Genomic DNA, 18124 nt, shown 5'->3' with positions numbered 1-18124 from the left:
TAGCTGATGCTCAAAGACAAATCACAAATCTCAAGGTATTCTCCTTCTGTTGTCTGGTTTTTTTACAAGAATCATTCCAGCAGAAGAGGCAGCTTACAAGCCTATACTTTTGAGGAACAACCTGCACTTCCTGTGGTGAGTTTTACCCTCTCCCATCAATCAATAAAAATATAAAACTCAGCATCTCTTTTTATTTTTTATTTTTTGGAAGACTGAGTGTGAACGTTTGCCTTACAGGGAAACAATACAGCAGAGAATGTAGGCTCCAGGTGGTGATGTTCAGGGAAAGGCCTTAAAGACAAAACATGCAGAACTGTCTCTCCCATGTTAAAAGCAAAGTCTCTGCATGCTGGTGACTGTGGGTGGCATCTGGGCTTGTCGGTTGAAGCGCTGTGCTGGCTAAAAGTGGTCCGCTGCATGCAGCATACAATTCAGGATCACTGTGTCCAATTGCCGATGCTCTGCGTAAGCACATGGCATCCAGCAGCCATGTCTGCCCTGTACATGAAGCATAGCCAGGGTTTCATCACTCAGGTGTGCACTGGCATTGACACGCCCGGCGGCCAGGCTGGAGTTTATCAGTCCCTGGTCTGTTTCTTCCCTGCAGTATCACATCCACCGGTCTACTAAGGCCTTCTGCTTCCTGCTCAGTGCTGTCCCAGTCACAGCCTGGATGGCCGCTTGAACCTTAACCCTGCCTCCATCCTCTTCCTGACACAAGCCTCACTACTCTGAGTTTGTCTGTCTTTTCCAGAGACCCTACTTGTTTTTGAAACCAAAGTAAAACTCCCAGGCTCCTAGCCTCTTCAGCCTACCCTTCTCCTTATCCCCCAACAGAAGCCTCCTGCTGCCTTCATTCCTGTCTATGCTTTTTCTTCCAAGCGGACTGTTGCCATGTCCTGATTCTCTCCCGCTTCTGAGTCTGCGTGCATTCCATTTCCCCGCTTGGAATGGCTTTCTCATTTTCTTCCCCAACCATCTGGAATTTGGAATGGCAGTCTAGATATCAGCTTTGAAAAACAGGGTGTGTTCTAGGACAGCAATGCAGAGGCTTCAAAATCCTCAGCCCATGAGTGGTTTAGCTGTCTGAATAACACCCTGCACTAAGAAAGGGACACAGATCCTGTGCTGAGGAATGAGACGTCACCCACCTATGCATCCATTGTTCTGGTCAATATTGACCATCAACAAGAGGACAGATGCCATTGAAAGACCACCTTCACCAGCCTCACTGTCACTCACTGTCATCTGTCCGGCCTCCTCCATTAGATCAGAGCCTGCTCAAGTCCAGTTCCTTGGTATTTTTTCCTTTGCACCTTATAATGTCGTCTATACAATGAATATGTGGAAGTTCTCATTGACTGACAGATATTCACCCAAGACACAACTTTAGGTGCTTCAGATGAGCAGCAGAATCTTGAGATGATTTATATTTTATGTACCAGAAAAGTTGTTTCCATGCCTTTTTTCCCCTCAATACCTTGATTGGGTTTTTTTTTTTTTTTTTTAAGAGCTTTCTTGGAGTGTAATTTACATACCATAAAATCCAGCCATGTTTGATCATACAATTAAAGAGTTTTTGTAAATGTATACAGTTATGGAGACATCACCACAATCAAGTTTAAGAACCTTCTGTCACCCCGAAAAGTTCCCTCAATCCCTATGCCTACTCTCAGTTGCAAGGAACCACTCATCAGCTCTCTATTGCTACAGTTTTGCCTTTTCTAGAAATCTCATGTAAAGGGAGTTGTAGGGTGTAAGCTTATGTGTCTGACCTTTTTCACTTAGCATGCTGTTCTTCACATAGATCCATGTTATTGCATGCCTCTATTAGTGCATGGTATTCCATTGTAGAGATATTTCCACTACATTTATCTGTTCACCAGCTGATGGACATTTGTAGAACTGGGCAGCATTTAAATCCATCATTTTGTGATCTAACAGTTTATCACAACTGTCAGCAAAGTATGTAGGGCTCCTGTGTATCTAGTAAGCGGTGTCTTCAGTGGGGAGACTGGTGGTGATGGTTTTTATGTTGTAAGCCACCTTAAGGAGCCACACCAAACCAGGTCTAATCTGGTTCAAAATGACAACAGGAAGGCCAAATTTAGGCCTTTTTTTTTTTTTTTTTTTTTTTGAGACAGAGTCTTGCTCTGTTGCCCAGGCTGGAGTGCAATGGCACAGTCTCAGCTCACTGCAACCTCCACCTCCTGGGTTCAAGCGATTCTCCTGCCTCAGCCTCCCGAGTAGCTGGGACTGTAGGCATGCACCACCATGCCCAGCTAATTTTTGTGGGGTTTTTTTTGAGTCGGAATTTTGCTCTGTTGCCCAGGCTAGAGTGCAATGGTGCAATCTTAGATCACTGTAACCCCTGCTTCCCAGTTCAAGCAATTCTCCTGTCTCAGCCTCCTGAGTAGCTAAGATAGGTGCCCATGACCACGCCCAGTTAATTTTTTTTTTGTATTTTTAGTAGAGACAAGGTTTCACCATGTTGGCCAGGCTGGCCTCAACCTCCTGAACTCAGGTGATCCACCCACCTCAGCCCCTCAAAGTGCTGGGATTATAGGGGTGAGCCACTACACCCAGTCTGGATTTAGGACTATTTTAAGTAAGCCTGGAAATAACCAAACCTCTCTTTACTCATTTGTAACAAACTATGATAAATAGCATCTCCTAGCTTTTAGAGAAACAAGGCAGGAGTAACCCTTGATTCAGCAGATAAGCATGATTTCTGTTGTTAGATTACCTGGGTTCGAATCTCAGCCCCATTCCTTAGAAGCAATGTCACTTAACAGGTTAATTCCATCACTCTCGGCCTTTTGGCTAAGACCAAGTGTAGTAACAAGTTACTTCCATATTGTAAGCTTCTGTTTACTCACCAGTAAAATGAGCCAGTATTAGTAATTATCTCATTGAAATTCGGGTGGGAAATAAATGACATTATCCGTGTTAAACAGAGCGTGTGCTTGTTATTGTTGGGATGTTTTATTAGGGTTGTTATCACTCTCATCATTATTGTTCTAGTGTTTTTTTTTCCCAAGTGAAATACTGTACACTTTATTTTGCACATTTTAAAATATTTAAAATGTGGTTTACTTCACTAAAATTTATAATTTACCCATTTTTATTATAATACATGGTTTTAGTTCAAAATAAAATAAAATTTGAATTGTTTTAAAGCAAGCAAGTAGTGAAGAAGGGATGTGGTGCTTTTCAAAGGATTCTTTCTTACTAATATTTAAGTCTTCTGGCCAGGCACAGTGGCTCATGCCTGTAACCTCGGCATTTTGGGAGGCCGAGGCAGGTGGATCACTTGAGGTCAGGAGTTCAAGACCAGCCTGAACAATATGGTGAAACCCTGTTGTTACTAAAAATACAAAAACTAGCTGTGTGTGTTGGCACATGCCTGTAATCCCAGCTACTCGGGAGGCTGAGGCACAAGAATAGCTTGAACCCGAGAGGCAGAGGTTGCAGTGAGCCGAGATTGCAGCACTGCACTCCAGCCTGGGCAACAGAGCAAGACTCTGTTTCTCTCTCTCTCTCTCTCTCTCTATATATATATATATGTATATATATATATATATATATTTCTAGAAAAGGCGAAATTGTAGCAACAGAGAGCAGATGAGTGGTTGTTTCGGGCTGAGAGTAGGGATAGGGACGGAGGGAACTTTTGGGGGTGATAGAAGGATTCTTAAACTTGATGTATTTAATTCTTCTGTTATGCTTCACTGTAGCTTTTGCCTACTTCATCTGGATTACCACCAGGTTGGGAAGAAAAACAAGATGAAAGAGGAAGATCATATTATGTAGATCACAATTCCAGAACAACTACTTGGACAAAGCCCACTGTACAGGTATCCTGCATTTTGTTCACTTGCTTTCTTACAGGATTTCAGCTGTCACATCTGTATGTCAACTATTACATCACTTTGTAGTATACACTGGATACTTCTAGAATCTTCTTTTTTTTTTTTTTTTTTGAGGTGGAGTCTCGCTCTTGTCACCTAGGCTGGAGTGCAATGGCGAGATCTTGGCTCACTGCACCTCTGCCTCCTGGGTTCAAGCAATTCTCCTGCCTCAGCCTCCCAAGTAGCTGGGACTACAGGCGCACGCCACCACGCCCAGCTAATTTTTGTATTTTTAGTAGAGATGGGGTTTCACCATGTTGGCCAGACTGATCGGAAACTCCTATCTCAGGTGGTCCACCCACCTCAGCCTCCTAAAGTGCTGGGATTACAGGCATGAGCCACCGTGCCTGGCCGTAGCATCTTCTAATTATTTATTTTCTGACACTGATGTTAAGTGTCTACCATTTCCTATGAATCTCTAATATACACGAATTACCACTTGTTATTATATAAAACAAGTTCAAATGAGAATAAGGAAAAAGCAAATGATCTAGTTTTGGGGTATTTTTGTAATTTGAATAGTTAAGATCGTTATTTTAACTAAAAGATAATCTTGGCGATTGGTATCTATTAAAGAAGTTTATGCTGGGCCGGGCAAGGTGGCTCACGCCTGTAATCCCAGCATTTTGGGAGGCCTAGGCGGGTGGATCACCTGAGGTTGGGAGTTCAAGATCAGTCTAACCAACATGGAGAAACCCCGTCTCTACTAAAAATACGAAAATTAGCTAGGTGTGGTGACGCATGCCTGTAATCCCAGCTACTCAGGAGCTGAGGCAGGAGAATCACTTGAACCCAGGAGGCGGAGGTTGCAGTGAGCCGAGATCATGCCGTTTGTGCTCCAGCCTGGGCAACAAGAGCAAAACTTCGTCTCAAAAAAAAAAAAAAAAAAGTTTATGCTTTGGCAATAGTGTCATCTATAATATTTCCTTGTAAGTGTTTAGCTAAATATTTATTTTCTCTTACCACCATGTCTCTTGTTGAGAAATTTTTTAACACTGAAAAGTGCAGAGAATAATATAGCAAATGCACATATTCTTTACACTCAGAATTACCATCATTAACAAGTTACCATATTAATTTCCAGACATTTCATTTTTAAAAATAAAGTCTTATAGATTAAGCTAAATTCCTTTTAGCCAAGCTCTTGGTCCCATTCCCCAGGGGGGAACCACCATCTTGAATTTCTTGTGTATTCTTTTAGCCATTTTTATATACTTACATAAAGAGCTTTAAAAATGTAGAATAAAATTAGCCAGGCGTGGTGGCGCATGCCTGTAATCCCAGCTACTTGGGAGGCTGAGGCCAGAGAATTGATTGAACCTGGGAGGCGGAGCTTGCAGTGAGCCGAGATTGCGCCCCTGTACTCCAGCCTGGGCAACAGAGCAAAACTCCGTCTCAAAAAAAAAAAAAGAAAATGTAAAATATTGTTTATATGCCTGTGTTTCTAATTTTGCAACGAGAGAACACTCATTTTATTTTACAGAATGAGATGCTGCTCGATTAAAAAAAACTGTGCCCCATAAGTCTACACCTTTTTTTGCTTAACATTGTTTTCAAACTGTGTCCATGTTGTTATTTCTAGATCCAGTGTATTTCTCTTAACTACTAATATTCCGTCATGAATATATTACATTTCACTTATCCATTTCTGTGGTAGATATTTGCCGTTCATTTTGTCTGCCCAACATTTGAATCTACTTCTGTATATGAGGAATTCCCCATCCTATGAGTTTTGGGAAAACAAAGACGACCTCATCCTATAGGCACCAGAGCTCCCCTTGCAGCTAGGACTTGCGCTTGTGGACCTCGTTCCTTCAGTCAGATGCACCCACAGCAGACTGCTAACTACCATCTTACTGCTTGAGAATGAGTTGAGAAATTATAAATTAAAAATTTATAATTTCTTTATGTAAAAATAAAGTTATACAGAATAATGTATTGGAAAAGTGTTATTAAATGTTATTAAATGTAATGCATTATTAAAATGTTGGGAAAATATTAATATGCCATAACTACATTTGAAAATGAGCCTCAAATATGTAGTCTCTTTAATGGAGGGTGTGTATTCTATTTACAGGTTAGGTTACCTTTTTAACTGCATCTATTTGTGAGTTTTCTCTCTATAAAATATTACAGTATCATTTCATTAATGTGCTAGGCCACAGTGGAGACCAGTCAGCTGACATCAAGCCAGAGTTCTGCGGGCCCTCAATCACAAGCCTCCACCAGTGATTCAAGCCAGCAGGTGACCCAGCCATGTGAAATTGAGCAAGGATTCCTTCCTAAAGGCTGGGAAGTCCGACATGCGCCAAATGGGAGGCCTTTCTTTATTGACCACAACACTAAAACCACCACCTGGGTAACTGTGACACTCTTCCATTTAAATTTATAACAACAATAATCATCTCTTATGTATAGTTCGTTACAATCTTTAAGTGTGTATTTCTATAACCTGTGTTTCCTAATATTCATTGAAAGATATATTGAATTCTTAATAATATCTGTATTCAAGAGAATGCTTATGCCTCTTTTTAATATTGTTTTGGATTACGGAGATATTCATGTTTACTTCCTAGTTCCAGTTTTTAGCTCACTAGCCACAAATGCTTAGGAAGATATGTAGGAATAACCCTTTGCTTTTATATGAGGCTTTATAGCTCCAAAGCACTTTTGAATCCATATCTCATTTAATATCAGAAAAACCTTGTGAGGCTAGGTAGAACAAGTATTTTTATTTTAAGATAAGGCTTAAAGTTGTTTAGTGCTTGGCTTACCACTAATAGAAAAATTACTTAAAGGCCGGGTACAGTGATTCACGCCTGTAATCCCAGCACTTTGGGAGGCTGATGGGGGCAGATCACAAGGTCAGGAGATCAAGACCATCCTGGCTAACATGGTGAAACCTCGTTTCTACTAAAAATACAAAAAAATTAGTCAGGCATGGTGGTGGGTGCCTGTAGTCCCAGCTGCTTGGGAGACTGAGGCTGGAGAATGGTGTGAACCCAGGAGGTAGAGCTTGCAGTGAGCTGAGATCGCGCCACTGCACTCCAGCCTGGGCAACAGAGCGAGACTCCGTCTCCAAAAAAAATAAATAAAAAGAAAAATTACTTAAAATTAGCAGCAGATGAATAGATTTTAATTAATTATTAAAAGACCAACATAACTTAAATAATACTAAAATTATTTAGTAAATTAATACTATTAAGAACATATATGTAAATTAAACCAGATAAATTGAATTTTGTTCTCTTTTTTAACATTCTGAATTGCCCTTTGATAAAGTTTTTGGGCTTACCTTCCTGTTATTCAAAAATATTAACCCTTGAACAGATAGCTGGCAAAATGCATGTTCTGGGGCTTAGAAATATCATGTGGTCCAGGGCCGGGCGCAGTGGCTTACGACTGTAATCCCAGCACTTTGGGAGGCCAAGGTGAGTGGACCACCTGAGGTCAGGAGTTCAAGACTAGCCTGGCCAACATGGTGAAACCCCATCTCTACAAAAAATACAAAAATTAGCCGGCATGGTAGTGCATGCCTGTAATCCCAGCTACTCAGGAGACTTGAGGCAGGAGAATCCCTAGAACCTGGGAGGCAGAGGTTGCAGTGAGCCGAGATGGTGCCATTGCATTACAGCCTGGGTGACAAGAGTGAAACTCTGTCTCAAAAAAAATGAATGAAAGAAATATCATGTGGTCCAATTTAATGTCCCACTCTTTCACCAGTTTTTACATAGAGAAGCCATATGTGACACATTTCCTAAAGAGTGGGGCAAAAGAGATTACCAGTTAGTGGTGATCCCTGAGAACTGCTCCTTATTCCTTTTGATATTATAGCCTGAGAGTGATAGATTTTAGAAGGAGAAAATATTATGTCACATATTTAGTAAATAAAGTGTAAATTGACTTTTACAAGAGAATATTTTAAATATCCATTGATGCTAGAAAACATGGTAACAGACTGACTTTCATTATTTTAAAATTTGTGTGTGTGTATTGTTCTTTATTTACTCTACCAAAAAAGGAAGATCCAAGATTGAAAATTCCAGCCCATCTGAGAGGAAAGACATCACTTGATACTTCCAGTGATCTAGGGCCTTTACCTGTAAGTGTATAGAAATGCTAACCCATCTAACTTGGCTATCTCAAATATTTTGTATTTTTGGATATAGTCGTTCTTTATCAGCTATAATTAATATTATTATTAAAACGTAGGCTGGGCGCGGTGGCTCATGTCTGTAATCCCAGCACTTTGGGAGGCTGTGGCGGGTGGATCACGAGGTCAGGAGATCCAGACCATCCTGGCCAACACACCATCTTGGCAAACACGGTGAAACCCCGTCTCTACTAAAAATACAAAAAATCAGCCGGACGTGGTGGCGGGCGCCTGTAGTCCCAGCTACTCGGGAGGCTGAGGCAGGAGAATGGCGTAAACCCGGGAGGCGGAGCTTGCAGTGAGCCAAGATAGCGCCACTGCACTCCAGCCTGGGTGAAAGAGCAAGACTCCGTCTCAAAAAAATAAAAATAAAATAAAAAATTTAAAAAGGTTGATACCTTCTAAGAATCGAATGGAATATGCAAGTTAACCATACAACCAGTGCTGTTTTTCTATCCATTCATCTAAAACCCTATCCTAACATAATTGAAATACATTCTTCATTATAGCCCGGATGGGAAGAGAGAACTCACACAGATGGAAGAATCTTCTACATAAATCACAGTATGTGCAATGTGATTTTTCGTTATGTTATTTTTTGTAATAAATTTTATGTGTGAGGAAGTACACCATTTTCCTTTTTCTTCCCTTCAGATATAAAAAGGACACAATGGGAAGATCCTCGGTTGCAGAATGTAGCAATAACTGGACCAGTAAGTCTCTCTGTGCCGATGTGCTCTGATGGGACTGTCCTGTCACCTGTCTCTTCAAGAGCAGATACTCAAGGGCATAACCCTACAGGCATTGAGAGGAAAGCACATTGGCCATTCTCTCTCCTCTCCCCCATTTTCCATACTCCAAGTCTCAGTTATTTGAAAAGATTCTATGATGTCATTATCTTTACCCTATGCAATAGCAGTGGGAGACAGGTGAGCCAGACAGTTGGAATGCTAAGGCAGTGTGGGCTGCTGAGCTCAGGCGGGTGCCTGCCACTGTCTGAACAAGAATGTTGATAGTCCTCCACAAATCAGAGAGGAGCAGAGAGTGTATCCAGATGAGGAAGTAGCAGCACCCTATCCACTCCAGGGTCATTGTTAAATTTTTTTATAGAAATCAGGCCAGGCTCACACCTGTAATCCCAGCACTTTGGGAGGCCAAGGCAGGTGGATCACCTGAGGTCAGGAGTTCAAGACCGGCCTGGCCAATATGGTGAAACCCTGTCTCTACTAAAAATGCAAAAAATATTAGTTAGGCATGGTAGCAGACACCTGTAGTCCCAGCTACTTGGGAGGCCGAGGCAGGAGAATCACTTGAACCCAGGAGGCGGAGGTTGCGGTGAGCTGAGAGATTACACCACCACATTCTAGCCTGGGTAGCAGAGCGAGACTCCTTCTCAAAAAAAAAGAAAAAGAAAAATCATTGTAAATGCCCAGTATGTAAGACACATCCACACTGAAGTATAAATATTACCATGTATGATAACTGTAGTCAGATTGATAGGAAAATTATTATCCTTTTTATAGCTGCTTTTTCCATTTTATTCAGATTTTGTTTTCTAATTTATAAAAATAAAACTGAAGATACCTTTTTTTATTACTATTTACTATCTCAACATGTAGTCCTTTCATGGCTCAAAAAGGCAATTCCTTGGAGTTCAAGGAAAAAGTACGCTTTTCACATTGCCCGTTTAATGGAGAAATCACTTTGAAAGTCTCTTTAGAAATGGAAATTTTTGTTTCTAGTATTTCTCTACCTGGAAGAAATTTCCTATTTCTGGCATGCTGCATTTTGAGAATATTGCATAATGAAAATTACAGCCATAGGAATTGCTGAATATAATTTTGTCTTAAACAGAGAAATTAAATATTTTAAAGTTTTGTATTTGTTTTTCTTCTAATTAAACTTTTCTTTCCAAATATTTTTCTTTTAATGCCCTTATGTTCATAAAATACCCTGCCGGGAACTTTAAAAATTGTTCCAGAATAAAAACAACCTAAACCTTCTTTATTTTTCCAAAATTTTCCACTAAAGGCAGTGCCCTACTCCAGGGATTACAAAAGAAAGTATGAGTTCTTCCGAAGAAAGCTGAAGAAGCAGGTTAGTGATGTTTGTGATAAATACTTGAGTCATCAATATATAGATGGAAAGTAATGGGAAATTTTTTTAAAGTAATAATTTGTTCTATATATGTAACAACTTTGAGTGAATGGTTTTTCATAGAGAAAGGATGCTTATTTTTTGTGTAGCTATGATGTATCACTGCAGGCCACTGATTATTTTATGTCTTTATTTTGTAAGATATTTTATAATATAGAAAAATGGCATTTAAAGTTTGCTTTCCAGAGCTCTAACCTGATGTATCCTTGTGGGGTTTATGGGGCTTGATCTTTGTAGAACCTGAGCAAGAGTGGCTCAGGAAATTATCTTCTGGCCTAGTTTTTGACTCTGTTGGAGGACTCTGGTTTTGTTTCATGACTTTGTTGTTTTCTAGCCGTAGTCATCTTCATTCTGTACAGCTTCAAATGTAATGTCTCTGCATAATTTAAAAATACAATCATGAGTGGAACTGTGCTCTTGTGACTTGTCTCCGTATGCTTATCAGTTATGTTCACTACACTTTTTCCCATCACCACAAATGCAATATGTTTGGAACTAAACTCATCATCTGGCCATCTATTTCATTTCTGTTGGTGTCTGCTAGTTTTAGTGCCTCTCTTACTTGCTCATCCTGTCCTCGTTTACCTGCAGTTTAGGAATACTACCACTAGGTGGCCATATTGGGTTATACTTTCTTGCATTCTAAGCCAGAAGCTGGCTTTCACAAAGATTCAAGATGGTGGGTCGGCTACCTCAGATTTTCACCCAGATTTTTAACAAAAATAAAACATGATAGTTTTTTTAGTGTAAACATTTTATGCCCTAATAAAATCCTTAAATATCATCAACTTTCTAAACTCATTTTTAAAGATAATTTTGTGGGCCAGGCGCAGTGGCTCACACCTGTAATCCCAGCGCTTTGGGAGGTTGAGGCTGGTGAATCACTTGAGGTCAGAAGTTCCAGACCAGCCTGGCCAACACGGTTAAACCCCCGTCTCTACTAAAAATACAAAACTTAGCTAGGTGTGATGTTACACACCTGTAATCCTGGCTACTCGGGAGGCTGAGGCAGGAGAACCGCTTGAACCGGGTAGGCAGAGGTTGCAGTGAGCTGAGATCACTTCACTGCACTCCAGCCTGGGCAACAGAGTGAGACCCTGTCTCAAAGAAAAAGAAAAAAGAAAAGATAACATTGTGTCAAAATTTCCCTGGAAATTTGTTTTCTACTTCTAGATTTTGGGATTTTTAAATGTTTGCTGATTCATTGTTCCGGTAAATGTTTTCATTCTTAATGAGAATATGCTGGAGGAATAGAAGCACTAGCTTCTCCATTTGCCACTCTAAGTGGTTGAAACATGTTGTAGTATCTAATTGTTAATGTCTTCCAGGCAGCAGGAGATGGGAGGCAATGCCATTACAGGCCACAAAATTAAAAAAAATAAATAAAGTTAAAAGCAATTATATTTGTTGATCTCTCACTGCATACCAGGCATTGTTCTTAGAAGTTCACATATGTTATTCATTTAATGTCTACAATAACTCTCTAAGGAAGGGACTACTATTACATTTCACAGATGAGGAAACTGAGGCACAGAGAGAATAGGTAATGTGATCAAGTCTCATGGTTATTAAGTAGAAAAGCTAAGTGGTCTAGCTCCAGATCCCATGTTCCTAAGCAACATGACATATCATATTGGTGACTAAGAGAATTAAGAGAGAAATTAATTAATTTGTATGGAATTTACCCAGAATGCAACAAAGGTAGGTAAAGGAATAAACATATAAAAGAAAGGTTAAAAGACATGAAGTTGGCCAGGCGTGGTGACTCGAGGTGGGTGGATCACAAGGTGGGAGATTGAGACCATTCACAAGGTGGGTGGATCACAGGTGGGAGGCCGAGGTGGGTGGATCACAAGGTCAGGAGATTGGACCATTCTGGCTAACACAGTGGAACCCTGTCTCTACTAAAAATACAAAAAATTAGCCGGGCGAGGTGGCAGACGCCTGTAGTCCCAGCTACTCGGGAGGTTGAGACAGGAGAATGGCGTGAACCCAGAACGCGGGGCTTGCAGTGAGCCGAGATCACGCCACTGCACTCCAGCCTGGGCGACAGAATGAGACTTCGTCTCAAAAAATAATAATAATAAATAAAATAAAAGGACATGAAGTCACTCCAGAAGGAGGGGACCAAGATCATAAGGAGGAGAAGGATAAGAATATGAATTCTCACATTAATAAAAAGGCCCAAGCAATATTTTAAAAATAAAATCTGTGCCTAGACACATCATAGCAAAAGAGCAGAACACTTAGAATGTAAGAACATGTAGCACCAAAACAGAGAGAAAGAATATTAAAAACACCAGGTGCAGTGGCTCATGCCCGTAATCCCAGCACTTTGGGAGGCTGAGGCAGGAGGATTACTTGAGCTCAGGAGTTCAAAGCTGCACTGAGCTATAATCATGCCACTGCACTCCAGCCTGGATGACAGAGCAGTACTCTGTCTCAAAAAAAAAAAAAAAAAAAGAAAAGAAAAGAAAAATTAAAAACCGGTGCTTGAAAGCCATACACTGTCTTTAACCTTTTCCTCTTCCTTATCCTCCACATCTTGTAGTTAGGAATAATGATGGCTAATGATTACCATATGCCAGATACTGTGTAAGCATTTTTAATGCGTTATTCCATTAAGTCTTGAAACTATTCCATGTGGATAGCTATCATTATTATTATCCCTATTTTATGGATGAGCAAATTAATCCTTAGAAAAGACATGTAACCTGTCCAAAGTCTCACTCCTAATGAATGGTGGAGTCAAGATTTGAATGCAGGGCCAGATTTCAGAATGCATGCACTTGTCTACTACTCAGTTCAAACACTCAAGTTTCTCCTGTAACCCTCTCTTCTTCCACTACCATTGCTCCTTCACAGGTCCCTCTGTCTTCTCTCACTGAGCTATTCCAGGGATCTTTAACTGACCAGTGTGCCTCTTGTTTCTCCTCCTTAAAACCACCCTTTACACCCTGTCCCTCAGCTTCTGAGAACCCAGCGATCTGACCATGTGGCTTTCCTACTCAGAAACTCTCTTCTCATCTGCATTCACACTGTCCACCCTCTGCCCCCAGACTGCTTTGTCAATTTTTTCACTATAATCCCTGCTTTCTTTCCCTTCCTCTCCCTTCTTCTCCTTCTGTACCCTGTAGGTATTAAATATATCAGACCTCTCATGTATGCTGTTCCTCCATCCTTCCCTCCCTTTCTCTCTGTCTAAAGACTTCCTCTCAAAGCCTTCTTGATTGCCTCATTTGAAGTCAATAGCTCAGTCTTTTATGCCCTGCAGAACATTGCTTCCATCACTTATCATCAGCAATTGCCCTCCTATTTTAAGTCTCAGAATTAGCAGCATTTACACTTGTTTTTCACATATGCGCCAGATGAGAAACTCCTTGAGGAAGCAACGACATCTTACCCTGTGTTTTTATTCTCTTTATTCCCCATCGTTGGCCCTACTACAATACCACCTGGCCCAGAGTAGGCCTTTGATAAATGCTTACCTGCACCAGCTCCCTGGTATCCAGTCTAAAGTTGCTTTTCTGCAAGCTTACCATTTTTTTAATGACATAAGCAGTATAAGAAACTGCTCATATCATGTATATATTGCTTATATCAACTGCTTACATTACTATGTTTCTATAGGGCTTTCCATTTTCCCTAAATAAATAGAGAATGAAATTGATTTTTTTTCCTTACAGCTAACCTCCTTTTTTGGAGGTGACAGGATGTTGATGGCATGTTTTCTCTTACTGGTTTCCCCTGGAAATTTGCCCACGAAGTACTGAGGAATAAAATATTTAGATATATCTTTTGTAAAATGTACAAAAAGGTCTGCCTAAAGCATAGTTGTGTACATTTATCACATAAGCAAAGAATGTACAAAAGATTAGTGAGGCAATGTAGCTCCATTAATTAAGAGTACAGACTCAGGAGCTAACACTTTCTTAAGTTGTCTTCTTCAGTTTTACATGTCAAGTGAAGACAGTAAGAGTAGCTTTTGCATAGTGTTGTTATAAAGTTAAATGAGTTAACCTGCCATTCCAGGGGACCCATGCCCGGCTGTATTAGTCCGTTTTCACACACTGCTGATAAAGACATACCCGAGACCAGGCAATTTACAAAAGAAAGAAGTTTATTGGACCTACAGTTCCACATGGCTAGGGAGGCCTCACAATCATGGCAGAAGGCAAGGAGGAGCAAGTCACATCTTATGTGGATGGCAGCAGGCAAGGAGAGAGCTTGTGCATAGAAACCATTAGATTTCATGAGACCCATTCACTATCACGAGAACAGTGCAGGAAAGACCCACCCCCATAATTCAATCACCTCCCACCGGGTTCTTCCCACAACACATGGGAATTGTGGGAGTTACAATTCAAGATGAGATTTGGGTAGGATCATAGCCAAAACATATCACTGGCACAGTCTGTAAATGTCACCATCTGTTAATGAGTGAAGGAAGATAGACTCCAGGGAGGAAAGAAGAGGTAGGGAAAACCCTGAACAGACAGGCAGGCAACAGCTAGCAGGCAGTGGCTGTCCTACAGGTCACAGAACGGTGTTCATTGGAACTTAATATGAAAAGGACTGTTAATGAAATGCCTTCATGGGGGCATTACCATCACCATCAATAGCTTCTTTAGGCTGGGTGCCATGTTTCGTGCCTATAATCTCAGCACTTTGGGAGGCCAAAGCGGGAGGATTGTTTGAACTTAGGAGTATGAGACCAGCCTGGGCAAGATGGCAAGACCTCAAAAACTTAAAAAATTAGCCAGGCATGATGGCACGCGCCTATGGTCCAGTTACTTAGGAAGCGGAGGCAACAGGATCACTTGAGCCCATGAGGTCAAGGCTGCAGTAAGCCATGTTCACGCCACTGCACTCCAGCCTGGATTACAGAGCTGTCTCCAAAAAACAAAAAGCTTCCTCAGATATAAAGAAGTCTATATTACTAAGTAATTAGAGAAAATGCAGGAACTCTCTCATACCGTAGAGGAAACCAAGACAATATACCTAGTTGTGTTTTCCCTGAGTATATTACGTAAGGAAAAAGAGACTTGGACACGGGGTGTGGAGGGTATGTTATAACTTTATGAGAGAGAGGTTTGTGATTGTGTTGAACTGAGTTAAACAGTAAGTCTCTCCTCTGGATTTTCAGAATGACATTCCAAACAAATTTGAAATGAAACTTCGCCGAGCAACTGTTCTTGAGGACTCTTACCGGAGAATTATGGGTGTCAAGAGGGCAGACTTCCTCAAGGCTCGACTATGGATTGAGTTTGATGGTGAAAAGGGATTGGATTATGGAGGAGTCGCCAGAGAATGGTTCTTTCTGATCTCAAAGGAAATGTTTAACCCTTATTATGGGTTGTTTGAATATTCTGCTACGTAAGTACCTTTACAATGATTATAGGCAGAAAAAGAAAAATCACTGCTTTAAAAGTAAGAGTCAGATGATACAAGGAAAATATATGTCATGCAAGAAAAGGGCAATTTTAACTAATGTTGCTTCAGAAGTGACTTTTTTTAAAGTTGTGGTGAAATACACATTACATAAAATTTATCATTTTGGGCCAGGTGCGGTGGCTTACACCTGTAATCCCAGCACTTTGGGAGGCCAAGGCAGACGGATCATGAGGTCAGGAGATCAAGACCATCCTGGCTAACACAGTGAAACCCCATCTCTACTACAAATACAAAAAAAATTAGCCGGGCGTGGTGGCGGGCACCTGTAGTCCCAGCTATTTGGGAGGCTGAGGCAGGAGAATGGCATGAACCTGGGAGGCAGAGCTTGCAGTGAGCCGAGATCGCATCACTGCACTACAGCCTGGGTGACAGTGCGAGACTCCATCTCAAAAATAATTACTGTTTTAACCATTTTAAATATACAATTTAGAGTCATTACATACATTCACATTGTTGTGCTGCCATCACCACCATCCAACTCTAGAACTTTTTCATCTTCCCAAAATGAAACTCCGTACCCAGTAAGCACTTGCTCCCCATTCCCTGGCAGCCACTATTCTGCTTTCTGTCCCTGTAAATTTGACTCCTCTGGGTACCTCACATAAGTGGAATCATTCAATATTTGTCTTTTTGTGACTGGCTCATTTCACTTGGCATGATGTCTTCAGGGTTCATCCATGTTGTAGCATGTATCAGAATGTCCTTCCTTTTTAAGGCTGAATAATATTCCATTATTTTTGCATATAATGCTTTGTTTAGGCCAGGCGCGGTGGCTCACGCCTGTAATCCCAGCACTTTGGGAGGCCGAAGCAAGTGGATCACAAGGCCAGGAGTTCAAGACAAGCCTGGCCAACATAGTGAAACCCTGTCTCTACTAAAAATACAAAAATTAACCAGGCATGGTGGCGGGCACCTCTAATCCCAGCTACTTGGGAGGCTGAGACAGGGGAATCACTTGAACCTGGGAGGTGGAGGTTGCGGTGAGCTGAGACCGTGTCATTGCACTCCAGCCTGGGGAACAGAGCAAGACTCCATCTCGAAAACAAACAAACAAAACTTTGTTTATACATTCATCTGCCAAAGGACATTTGGGTTATTTCCACTTTTTGACAGAAATTACTATTTTTAAAACCATTAAATTCAGTGGAGGAATGTGGTTCTAACAGTAGTAAACAACTCTTAGGAAGATTATTTATAATTATTTGTCATGTTAAAGTTTTTCAAATGAAGTATTTAAATGGGGTTGTCTTTACAGGGACAATTATACCCTACAGATAAATCCAAACTCTGGATTGTGTAACGAAGATCACCTCTCTTACTTCAAGTTTATTGGTCGGGTAGCTGGAATGGCAGTTTATCATGGCAAACTGTTGGATGGTTAGTATTAAGTATAAACTTTTACAATGTAATTACCTGTTGTCTTTCACTTGGTAATCATCCTAAATGTATTTGGTTTTTTGCAAGGTTTTTTCATCCGCCCATTTTACAAGATGATGCTTCACAAACCAATAACCCTTCATGATATGGAATCTGTGGTATGTCTTTTTCACTTATAGTTTAGACAAAGTATAATTTAATAAGTAACTTGAACATTTTGAGGAATTTGCTTTTAATAACATGGAAATTAATATATTATGTTTCAAAATACAAATTAACTTTTTCCTCAACATTTTATTATGAAAATTTTCTAACGTTTAATAAAGATGGAAGTATTTTACACCACACACTTGTATATCCACTACTCACAACTGGTTTTTTGTAGATTTACTGTATCACATACCTGTCTGTCTATCCATCAGCCTATCTTAGTTTCTTCATGCATTTCAGAGTAAGTTATAGATAACAGTAAACATCCCACTAAATACTTCAGTAGGTTGTACAAGTTATGTGTCTTTGGAATCAGTATTTGCATTACGATCTTTTAAGATGAATATTGTGTGTGTGTGTGTCTGTGTGTGTGTGTGTGTGTGTGTGTATATATATATATATATATATATTTTTTTTTTTTTTTTTGAGACAGAGTCTCGCTCTGTTGCCAAGCTGGAGTGCAGTGGTGTGATCTCGGCTCACTGCAACTTCCGCTTCCCAGGTTCAAGCAGTTCTCTGCCTCGAGTAGCTGGGACTATAGGTGCGCGCCACCTCGCCCAGCTAATTTTTGTATTTTTAGTAGAGACGGGGTTTCACCGTGTTCACCAGGATGGTCTCCATCTTTTGACCCCATGATCCACCCGCCTTGGCCTCCCAAAGTGCTGGGATTACAGGCGTGAGCCACTGCGCCCGACCAAATGGTGTATATTTTTTAAATGGCAGTTGAAAGGCAAAGCATTATGGTTAGGCTCCTAGAAGAAAACAGAAGCCCAAGGATTAAACCCCTGACTGTAGCCATGTTGTTTCCTGTGCTTCTGAATAGCCTCACACAATGTGTGTACACATGAATTCTAGGACATCT

At 40.7% G+C, this 18124-nt stretch overlaps 1 protein-coding gene across 2 annotated transcripts in view; it reads left to right on the top strand.

Moving 5' to 3' along the window:
* The window catches only part of NEDD4 (NEDD4 E3 ubiquitin protein ligase), a 167711-nt gene that overhangs the window by 136933 nt on the left and 12654 nt on the right, over positions 1–18124 (top strand). For both annotated transcript variants that reach the window (XM_008016512.3, XM_008016509.3), the window contains 10 exons: positions 70–135; positions 3738–3857; positions 6070–6270; positions 7933–8013; positions 8574–8628; positions 8719–8777; positions 10096–10161; positions 15368–15597; positions 16931–17052; positions 17140–17210. In XM_008016512.3, the coding sequence (XP_008014703.3) occupies positions 70–135; positions 3738–3857; positions 6070–6270; positions 7933–8013; positions 8574–8628; positions 8719–8777; positions 10096–10161; positions 15368–15597; positions 16931–17052; positions 17140–17210 (1071 nt within the window). The remainder of the gene's footprint in view (positions 1–69; positions 136–3737; positions 3858–6069; positions 6271–7932; positions 8014–8573; positions 8629–8718; positions 8778–10095; positions 10162–15367; positions 15598–16930; positions 17053–17139; positions 17211–18124) is intronic.

The sequence above is a fragment of the Chlorocebus sabaeus genome, chromosome 26 (assembly GCF_047675955.1).
Source record: "Chlorocebus sabaeus isolate Y175 chromosome 26, mChlSab1.0.hap1, whole genome shotgun sequence".
NCBI classification, from domain to species: domain Eukaryota; kingdom Metazoa; phylum Chordata; class Mammalia; order Primates; family Cercopithecidae; genus Chlorocebus; species Chlorocebus sabaeus.
The sequence above is the reverse complement of the archived record's forward strand: the minus strand, read 5'-3'. Positions and strand labels throughout refer to the sequence as shown.